Genomic DNA, 11,657 nt, shown 5'->3' on the forward strand with positions numbered 1-11,657 from the left:
AGTCCACCAATTTATTGAAAATCTAATTTTTCTTTATTGTTTTCTCTTGATTATTTTGCTTATTATTCTTGGATAGTACACAATGTTTACAAATACTTCGTTTTGTAGAATTCTATTGAAAGTTGTGTTTTGCTTTGACCGATTTCCTATATCATGATGTTTTGTGTGCCTAATGCGTTCGTTTAGATAAGTTGTTTTCACCCCAGATACTATAAGTGCACTAGAAAAGAATTCGCTTTAAAAATGTTTGAACATTATGATTCCGTAATTACTTGGCTTATAGTTAATAACCGTCGTTGTTAATTTATAGAAAAGCTACATATGAGTCCAAACCCAATCTTGAATTAAATTAATTTTAAGGTATGTCTGCCATGAACTAACAATACAAACTTACGTCATCACAGTATTCCTGGGGAGGTACTGCGAACAGGGCATACTTGCAGGCTGCAGCCTCATCGTGGATATTAGCGGCGGAGATGCACACGCCGGCAGTCCTCATTATCAGGAACCCGAAGGACAAAGCGAAGTATATTTTGCTGGCAGTCGTTGGAAGAGGACTAAACAAAATATTATAACTTTAAAATACTGTACAAAGACTATCGTGAATCCATATGACGAATTTCTAGGTTTAATTTCTGTCGTACAGCTAAATATAGGAGAGGAGTTTTCTCAATATGAATCCAATCAGTAAGTATCAAATGTGTTTGAGTTTTTCTTATAGTGTTTACTTTATAAAACTTTAAGAGATTAAATAAACAAGTTTTAGTTTTTTTAATAACAAATTACAATATCAAACAAACTGTAAAGCGTTTGTACAATATTATTTCTAAGACTAAGAATATACAAGTGATTGAGGTTTAAAAATGTTCTTATGGGTATAAAATCAAAAAGGCTGTCAGTACACCCTGACGTTTGTCGAATAAGTTCAGACCAACCCCGTACATTCATAAACAAGAAAGTATTATTTATTCTATTACTGCCTTTTTATTTATAAAAGGAAGTCGACCTCTTTTTTAACCTTAACTCTGTCGTCACCAAGATCTACAGGCCTTCACTAACATACTACCAAATATGTTCAATATGTATTCTCCGTACCCTATACAACTGTTTCCTTATTTCCCCGTAGTATGCATTATCTGTGAAGCTCCACAGTTACAGTTAAGTAGATTTATTATACGTTAACAATACATATGTTCACGTGGATAGGCAACAACCATATGCCACAAAAAATCGATTAATTGTAATACAAATAATAATCAATAATTGAAATCTTAAAGAATAAGGCAACAATAGTGACACTAATAATAATGAAAGTTATTGAATTTGGGAAACTTTGCATTCATCTACATCTTTTTCTACCTACTGATCGGATACTTTGACTTCCAAATAATCTACGCATAATATTATACTGGGTGTCCCAAAATTACAGGACCAAACTTCACCAAATTGTTCAGGAGGTCAAACTGAACGAAAAATGTTATATAATGTATAGTACTATCTTGCTTCGTTTACCTTAGATCGGCCATTTTGTTTTTTACATACTATTAATTTTATTTTTAATACGGTTTTACCGATTTTGTTGAAACTTGGCACAAATATTACATGAACATAAGTTGTAAAAAAATTTTTTTTTAATTTTATGTGTATTTTCAAAATGGCGGCCATTAAAAAACGGTTGGTTTTCAAGTTATTTAGGTTTTAATATTTTAAATGGCCGCCATTTTGAAAATACACATAAGATTTTAAAAAAATATTTGTTTACAACTTATTTATTTATTTATTTCATTCCAACGGCAAAACCAATGTTTACAAATCAAATCTATAACATGCAAATACTTAAATATACTAGTAACAGAATACTAGCATGCATGCAGTATAAATACAAGCAGTATGTAACAACCTGAAAAGTATACTAAGAATAATAACAGCGATAAATATGTGTATATAGTAACAAAAACAAAAACAATTAATAAATACTATCTGTACGTATGCAAGAAATAAAAAGACAAACCAATGTTTACAAATCAAACCTATAACAAGCAAATAATAAGTATACCAGCAACCGAATACATGCAGATATAAATACGAGCAAAGTATGTAACAACTTGAAAAATATACTAAGAATAATAACAATCGATAAATATGCATATATAGTAACAAAAACAATAACAATCAATAAATACTATATGTACGTATGCAAAAAATAATAACAAATGAGGAATAGATACGGTAGGACGTTTCATGTAGAGTCTTGCTGTGCGGCTGTCAATACTCCTCTCCTTATGGTCGAAACCCCGTCGTGGAAGAGATCCAACCCGCCGCAGTGACGGTTGCCAATCCTCATCATCCTTGCAAGTGGACCATGGAAGTCATAGTTTCTTGAGTATTGGCGCCTCCCAAACAACTCCCGCGAACGAGTCCTCGATGGTATACGGAAATCCACTCGCGAAAGCAGCGACGGGCAGTCCAGCTCCCCCCTTATCAGCCGAATCAGCAACAAGACATCCGCCACACAGCGCCTGGTCCGAAGATCTGGGAGTAGAAGCTCGGCCTGCAGCTCAGCAACAGGAATGTCTCTAAACAGCAGTCCTCGCCGCAGTCCCACCAGTCTCAGGAATCTCCTTTGGACCGTTTCCAGTTTATCAACAAGACCCAGCTGGTAGGGAGATCAAACAGGACTCGCATATTCCAATAACTGGCGAACGAAGGATGAGTAGAGAGTCCTTAAGACTGCAGAGCTTGTCATTCCACGAGTTGACCTGTTGATGAATCCCAACATCCTATACGCTCTTCTGCACAGCTCATCGACATGGTCATTGAAGGAGAGATCAGCAGAGAAGGTAACACACAAGTCCTTAATTTTGAATACTCTATCCAGAGGTTGACCATCCAGTGAATACTGAAAAATACTAGGTTGATGCAATCGACTGAAGGTCATTACAGAGCATTTGGACGAGTTTAGCCTCAGTTGTTAGTTCTACACCAATCCAGAACACCATCAAGACTCGACTGAAGCAGTGCAGAGTCGTCCCAGCTGGAGACCACCGTGTAGATTTTGACGTCGTCAGCAAAAAGCAGGGCATCCACTTTCAGTATCGAAGTAATATCATTGATGAATACAGTGAAAAGATATGGGCCTAATAAGGAGCCCTGAGGGACGCCCGAGGATTGGTGGAATTCTTGAGAAAGTGCACCAGGAAGCCTTACTAGCAAGCGCCGTCACAGCAGATAGTCGCTCAGCCAGGAGAGGAGTGGGCCGTGAATGCCATAAGCTTTGAGTTTTTGTCCAAGAATGTAGTTGTCAACCTACATTCCACACGTGTACCACACCACACCTTACACAACAAGGTATGTACATAAGGTATAAGGTATGTACATGTACATACCTTATGTTCATGTTTATAATATTTATGCCAAGTTTCAACAAAATCGGTACAGCCGTATTGAAAATAAAATTACTCGTATGTAAAAAACAAAATGGCCGATCTAAGGTCAACGAAGCTAGATAGGACGATACATTATATGAAAATTTTCGTTCAGTTTGACCTCCTGAACAATTTGTTGAAGTTTGGTCCTGTAATTTTGGGACACCCAGTAGAATAACGCACTGTATAGGGACGAAAGGTGGTTTATGTATTTCATTCTCTTATTGCAAGTACAGCAAAACATTTAAAATACGTTTCTTCAAAACCATTTTATTAATTCTATATTTTTAACTTCTTGTCTGTCTGTTTAGTTCAATGTGACATTATTTTGTTATTGATGACAACGTAATAAGATGTAAATATAGCCTAAAATGTAATATTAACATATATGCCTGAGGATGCCCTCTTAAAATAGAGGGAACATCTTCTGCCTCCTGAAAATCAATAGATATCTGTTACTAAGCAAATTCTATTACATTGCATGGTTTTGCAGAATGATGGAGGATAAATGAACTTGTTTTGCAACTTGTTTTTACTTGTGTTCAGAAGTGAGCAAAGAAATTTAGTGATGTATTTTTTTAATTGGGTTAAACTATTATCTACTAAGAAGTTTTATATTGTGATATTTAATTTTATAGCAATCGTGATATTGAATAATACATTTGATTTTGTTTGCTACTTTAATTTTCAGCAAAATAAGTATTAGTAAATATATTAGTTATAGGTCGGCACGAACATTGTTGTATTAAAAACCCCGTAATACTAAATAAAAGTAACGAAACTTGCAAAATAAACGGATTAACAAAAGTACAGTATTTGATCTATATTCAAACAAATTGATAATCCCCATCAGATTGTACAGAAATATGTAGTGAACCAATTGTGGGAAGCATTGCATGTGATATTCGTTCCCCGTTTATCCATTTGTTACGACTCCAGTATTTTGTTTGAAATTCTACAAGTATTTTTATGTTTGTTAAAATTGAACTAATTCAAGTTTTGTACAATCTAAATATGACTATGAATTAGTTTGAACTTGAAAGAGTAATTATTTTACTATTGTTAGTCCGTTTTAAAAACGGTTCCTCATTACAACATTTGGTACACGTGGTACAAGAATTTTCTGATTCTGTACTGCGATGCATAATGATTTTTGTCAAGACTTACCTTAGATTATGATAAAATTGGAGGCATGTATGGTATGTGTCAACCATGAAGAAAACCAGCACCGTGCGGGAGATATGGCTGTTCACCTTTGTCAATACTTACCGAAGACTATTATAGAGTGGGAGGCATATGTGGTATGTGTCAACCGTGAAGGAAACCAGCACCATGCGGGAGATATGGCTGTCCACCTTTGTCAAGACTTACCGAAGACTATGATAGAGTTGGAGGCATATGTGGTATGTGCCAACCGTGAAGGAAACCAGCACCATGCGGGAGATATGGCTGTCCGCCTTTGTCAAGACTTACCGAAGACTATGATAGAGTTGGAGGCATATGTGGTATGTGTCAACCGTGAAGGAAACCAGCACCATGCGAGAGACATGGCTGTCCACCTTTGTCAAGACTTACCGAAGACTATGATAGAGTTGGAGGCATATTTGGTACGTTTAAACCGTGAAGGAAACCAGCACCATGCGGGAGATATGGCTGTCCACCTTTGTCAAGACTTACCGAAGACTATGATAGAGTTGGAGGCATATGTGGTATGTGTCAACCGTGAAGGAAACCAGCACCATGCGGGGGATATGGCTGTCCACCTTTGTCAAGACTTACCGAAGACTATAATAGAGTTGGAGGCATATGTGGTATGTGTCAACCGTGACGAAAAACCAGCACAATGCGGGAGATATGGCTGTCCACCTTTGTCAAGACTTACCGAAGACTATAATAGAGTTGGAGGCATATGTGGTATGTGTCAACCGTGAAGGAAACCAGCACCATGCGGGAGATATGGCTGTCCACCTTTGTCAAGACTTACCGAAGACTATAATAGAGTTGGAGGCATATGTGGTATGTGTCAACCGTGAAGAAAAACCAGCACAATGCGGGAGATATGGCTGTCCACCTTTGTCAAGACTTACCGAAGACTATAATAGAGTTGGAGGCATATGTGGTATGTGTCAACCGTGAAGGAAACCAGCACCATGCGAGAGACATGGCTGTCCACCTTTGTCAAGACTTACCGAAGACTATGATAGAGTTGGAGGCATATGTGGTATGTGTCAACCGTGAAGGAAACCAGCACCATGCGAGAGACATGGCTGTCCACCTTTGTCAAGACTTACCGAAGACTATGATAGAGTTGGAGGCATATGTGGTATGTGTCAACCGTGAAGGAAACCAGCACCATGCGAGAGATATGGCTGTCCACCTTTGCCACGAGGTCCCTCAACACTTGGTAATCTTGGTATAGATCTCTCCAGTATGGCCTTGGAAATTCCTGTACATATTGTAACATTATATAAATCAAAGTATAGATTATGTGTTACAAGATGATATTACATACTAATTATTTAAAGTTTGTTATTTACGATGAGGTTTGACAGGATAACAGGACGTCGGACATATGCCACCGTCGAAAGTATATAAGTTAGGAAAGGTAAAACACAACGTTTCGAGGATTGGAATCTAACCTTTTCGTCAAGTGGGCGGAGGTATTAATACATACAAAAATAAAGAAGAGAAAGAAGAAAAGAAAGGAAAGAAAAGGGTAGAAACATACCTAAAAGCTGTGGAGTCCAGTCACAGGGCACAAGTCTGTCTCGAGTACAAGAATCATCATCCAGTACAAAACATCACACCAGTACGGGCGAAAGTGGGATACTCTTTCCCATTACAGAATTTGAACCATTTTCTTTCTCTTCTTCCCTTTTTTCTATTCTTTATTTTTGCATGTATTAATACCTCCTCTCACCTGACGAAGAGGACAGATTTAATCCTCGAAACGTTGTGTTATACCTTTTGTAATATACAGTATAACGATGGCAAATGTCCGTAATGCTGTTATCATTTAAAACTAATTTACTATAGCAAAAGATTTTCTATTTCTATTGAGTAACAAATGTCTAAGACGAAAATGAATGCAGACAGTCTAAGACAGTTTGAGAGGTATTTTCAAATATTCTATTATATTTGTTAATTTTTAAGTGGTACAAAGTATTGGTTCACCAAGTTTCTCGGAATTTATAATGGGGACTTATTGTGAATGAGAAGAAAAGTACATTGGTACCGGTACATAAATATTTTGTTATGATTAATATTTATTTTAATTTTGTAATTTAAAATTTAAATCTGTAGTTTGGTATAGTAATTGAATATTCTGTTTAGTAGACTTAGTTGTACTTACCGTTCGTGAAGATGCACAATAAAGTTTCAGTATACATTAATTTCAATGTTTAAAAGATTACTAACATTTGAAAGGAATGCTACCTAAAATTCCAAGACATGTATTTTTAATGTTTTTGTAACGGTCTATATCATTTTTGAACATAATTATTAAATATTATTATAATAACTCTATTATTTACAATAATGTAAATAAAAAGCTTAAGTAATGGCTACTACAGGCATTTATAGAATAAAATATTATTGTAACTCTCGGAACGTGTTCTTATTTACTTTTGACATAATACCTCAAGACCTATAAAAACCGTGGTGAATTTGCAGGATGTTCACAGGATGTTCTATATTTAAGAATTGCATTGTTTTCAGTTTATCATAGTTCATAACACACTTCAAAGTTTTGTAATACAATATTGCGTAGTTTCATGTCCATATAATTGTTGGACGAAAATGATTCTGTTACTACATAGACAATTGATAATTTTAAATGAGTGAGCGGTTATTGATAACAATAATGAGTTGCCCGACGATGATAGCATATAAGAAAACGTGCACGAGTATTTCCTGTGTATCCTTCACCTTGCGCCACACATACTCTTTAGTCCATACAACCACATACGTCTCGAGCACTTGGTACCCGTACATTAATGGAGTGGATTTGAAGCCAACGCAGGACCATGACGATATACGGATCTTTCAAGGTACACGCTATATTTTCCTTGCTAGTCACTAGCAATAACTATTTAAATGTTTTATAAGTTACCAACCTTTTATTAGCATGCCATTCAGAAGCAGGTATATTCGGGACATATGAAAATATATAGTTCGGTAAGCTCTCTCCATATGTTACAGAAGATACTAGATAAACGGTTTTATAACATTTACAGTATAACAATTTCTTTTGTACCCCACTTTAAACTCACTATCACCAAAGTATGGTAGACATATTTTGAAAACATATTAAGTATACTCTAATGACATCACAATACTCATATTACTTATTTGTACTTTTAATAAAGATTTCCTAATGTTTTTGATTTTAAGCGGGGAAGGTTTCGGAGTTATTATTCTTCCTCCCATGCATTATATAGTCGTATATTGTGGTTTTAATACTTTCAGTACTGGAATTTTCCTACTCTAAACACTTTTCTAGTTTATTAATTAATTAATTATGTGTTTAAGAAAATCTAGGTTTACAAAACTGCAGAGAAGAAAAAGAGAGTACTAGAGAAAGAATTATTGACTCCAGTATAAAAATATACTCTTTCCCATAATTTAACTTTATCGTGTTTTTGAAACTACAGCAGAAATTAAAGATAGTATAATAAACTATTGCCACCTGTTCAGAGACTTTAAGCATGTGTTTGTTGAACTGCCTAAACATTCCGGAGAGACAATATGTGATGACGATGATGAGGAGATCCAGGTAGCTAAAGGTGAAAGTGGCCAAGATGTTCAGCATGACGACGGGTGGTCCGAGGATTGGGGTGTACGGTACCACCATCACCACTTGGGGAAACCATTTGATGTAGAACCTGCGGAACACTCCGGTCCAGGTGTCCTCGCCCGCGATACGTACCACGGCATCCGTCACAGCAAAGGTGTGCTCCACTGGAACACAGGGTTAGCGGTCATGGATTATTGAAGAAAATGAAGGACTTGCTTACAACAAACCTACTCAATCCACACTGCGAAGGTGACGAAACTTACCGATCGCTAAGATGAAGAAGACGCAGGCGAAAACACGACAGTAAAGAACAGTATTGGGAGGGTAGCCGATGTGCGCGGTGACGATCTCTGCATGTCTCCAGTCTCTAGCCAGACGGGGCCAGGCACACGCCAAGCGGTGCAAGAGAGTGCAAGCTGCTACTGAGCTAGCGAAGAACAGTACCTTTGCTGTAACATTCAGTGTCTCATTGTATATTTACATGTCTTTAGTCTCTAGCCAGACTAGAGATTACAGTATGACACACAAACACACACCAAGTGGTGTAAGTGGGAGCAAGCTGCTACTGAGCTAGCGAAGAACAGTACTTTTGCTGTAACATTCAGTGTCTCATCGGATATTTACATGTCCCTAGTCTCTAGCCAGACGAGGCCAGGCAATCACCAAGCGGTGTAAGAGCGTGCAAGCTGCTACTGAGCTAGCGAAGAACAGTACTTTTGCTGTAACATTCAGAGTCTCATTGGATATTTACATCTCTCTAGTCTCTAGCCAGACGAGGCCAGGCAATCACCAAGCGGTGTAAGAGCGTGCAAGCTGCTCCGAGCTAGCGAATAACAGTACTTTTGCTGTAACATTCAGAGTCTCATTGGATATTTACATGTCCCTAGTCTCTAGCCAGACGAGGCCAGGCAATCACCAAGCGGTGTAAGAGCGTGCAAGCTGCTACTGAGCTAGCGAAGAACAGTACTTTTGCTGTAACATTCAGAGTCTCATTGGATATTTACATCTCTCTAGTCTCTAGCCAGACGAGGCCAGGCAATCACCAAGCGGTGTAAGAGCGTGCAGGCTGCTCCGAGCTAGCGAATAACAGTACTTTTGCTGTAACATTCAGAGTCTCATTGGATATTTACATGTCCCTAGTCTCTAGCCAGACGAGGCCAGGCAATCACCAAGCGGTGTAAGAGCGTGCAAGCTGCTACTGAGCTAGCGAAGAACCTGGTGTACTGCAATAACCGGAAATGCAGAAAAGCTATGTGCAGTATGGGTTACTATGGAAATCCATCCCGTATAAGAAATGAAAGTCTCGACGCAGAATGCGACGTAGAGATTTGTTATCTCCCGTGGGTAGCCACAAGTACACTCAAGCCTATAACCTGTACGGTTTGAGAAGCAATGATTCTAAAAATTGCAAAAGTGACTTCGATATGTTGTTCAAAACGAATATGTTACATTTTGTCATCTGATGTGAATATTGCTAATTCTGCTCACTTGCTCTGAAGACAGTGATGTTTGAGGCAGTCCAGAAGGCTCCGAGCACAGTGATGGTGCTTGTGGCGATGATATTGACCAGGGACATGAGAACCCGGAGGCTGCGCCGTCTGTAGCGGGGAGAGGCGTCGAGCACACCGGCCACAGGGAACAGCCCGAACAACTGGGCGAGCAGCAGAGTCGGACCCAGGCTGCGGTGGAACGTGTGGACCGGGCCTGCACTGTACGGTCTCACCTTGGAGTGCCTGGCGCGAGCCATCGTCTTCGGACACGAAACTATTCAGTTCGCCACCTGAAGAGAAATATATCAGATATCAACATCAAGATAGGCTATTGTGTGAAATACAATCAATCTACACCGTATTTTCAAGTGACTGAATAAAACAATGACTGACAAACGCTCTATCATAGTGAGTTATCCGATCGCCATTAATGACAATTTGGACGTAAAGTTGACGTACATATCAATCGTACACAAAGAACTCCTAGTGTTGGGAACATGATAGGTGTACTCTTCAGATACGTGTACAAACAAACCCATTAGCATTTATTATTCATACTGCGGTTTCAGTGGCAGCCTCATATCTAAACCTAGATATATGAATGTTTATATGGAAGACAATTAGTGTTACGGGTAATCGTTAACATTATATTAGAACATATTTTCGTGCTTAATTAAAAAGGGAGTATTATCAAAGACATACAACTGTAGATTAAACATGATTTAAAGCACAATTATTTTAACCTACAGTGACAGTCCATTATGACATGTTTTGTATATTAATATTAGCAATATTAGTAAAATAAACCCTCGCCTTAAGGTTTTTCACCTGAAGAAGAGGGTAGATTTTAATCCTCGAAACGTAGTGATATAATTTTTGCAACATAAAACTATGGCAATTGACCGAAATCCTATTATTTCTTCAAACCTCCCATCGTCAATAACCAAATGTAATAAAAGCATATCTGTAAATTACTCGTATTATTACAAGAATTTAGCTAAATACACTTCCGCCAGCAAGGTATTTGCCACCATGATGAAAGGCTGATCCACGAGACTATTCCTAACCTTGATATCTTGAGTTAGGATAAATAAAACAGCGGAACTGAAAGCTCCATAGCTCAAAGCTAAGGCTGGAAAAAAATGTAAATAACAATCCTAAGTTTACTTTTCAATTCGGCGTTTTTCCCATCAGAATCAGAAATATTAATACACTTTTCAGCATTTAAGCCTTAGATGTAAAGATAATTGGCAAATGTACGGCTTGAGTTTAGTTTTAACGTGATGGATATAACAGTTTATATATTTTACTTCTTCGAGTAAACAAATCAATTCAAATAACTAAAAGTATTGTTTATGTAAAGCCATGTAATCTTCCTCTGTTTCAGCGTAATGCGGTCATGATATTTGAAATAGGACACTAAAATACACAATAAATGTGAAACATACTCCGTGATGTTAACATTAAGCAAGTATATATTATTTACTTCTCCAAATAACTCGTATATATAGTGTCATTATATCATTTCGTAGGTAACTAGTTTTTCTAGAAAGTGAAATTATTATTTATTAAGTTAAATTAACGTCACCCTATAGAAGTAGGTGTCAATTCTTCAAAGATTGTGACGATAACATTAGTGCTTTGTGTCCCTAAAATATATAGACCTGTATGATAAATAGATTGTAAGTGTTCGGCTGTTGTATAAAAACATCATATTAAACACATTGATAATTTTGATGGTCATTTTCTACTCCTACTTCTAAGTATGATTACGATTAACAATGAAAAAGTTCAAAGTTAAAAAGGGATTTTTGCTTAAAAGACATAATACAGTTAATGTAGTTTGAAGAGATAATAAGTTTATTCCATTTTCACAAAATCCTATATTACGCTTTATTGTTATACTAGTTTTAAACTTTTTAACCGATTTTGATAATAATTATGAAT

General features: G+C 37.2%; 1 protein-coding gene across 1 annotated transcript in view; it reads right to left on the bottom strand.

The window, feature by feature from the left end:
* Window positions 1-9,967, bottom strand: part of LOC124352701 (gustatory receptor for sugar taste 64f-like) — a 16,575-nt gene extending 6,608 nt beyond the window's left edge. Inside the window, exons 1-6 of the mRNA XM_046802313.1 lie at window positions 9,709-9,967; window positions 8,484-8,669; window positions 7,957-8,384; window positions 5,717-5,871; window positions 4,797-4,874; window positions 395-557 (exon numbers count right to left, since the gene is read on the bottom strand). Of these exons, the coding sequence (XP_046658269.1) occupies window positions 395-557; window positions 4,797-4,874; window positions 5,717-5,871; window positions 7,957-8,384; window positions 8,484-8,669; window positions 9,709-9,967 (1,269 nt within the window). The remainder of the gene's footprint in view (window positions 1-394; window positions 558-4,796; window positions 4,875-5,716; window positions 5,872-7,956; window positions 8,385-8,483; window positions 8,670-9,708) is intronic.
* Between the last annotated feature and the right edge of the window lie 1,690 nt (window positions 9,968-11,657).

This window comes from Homalodisca vitripennis, chromosome 1 (assembly GCF_021130785.1).
Source record: "Homalodisca vitripennis isolate AUS2020 chromosome 1, UT_GWSS_2.1, whole genome shotgun sequence".
NCBI classification, from domain to species: Eukaryota; Metazoa; Arthropoda; class Insecta; order Hemiptera; family Cicadellidae; genus Homalodisca; species Homalodisca vitripennis.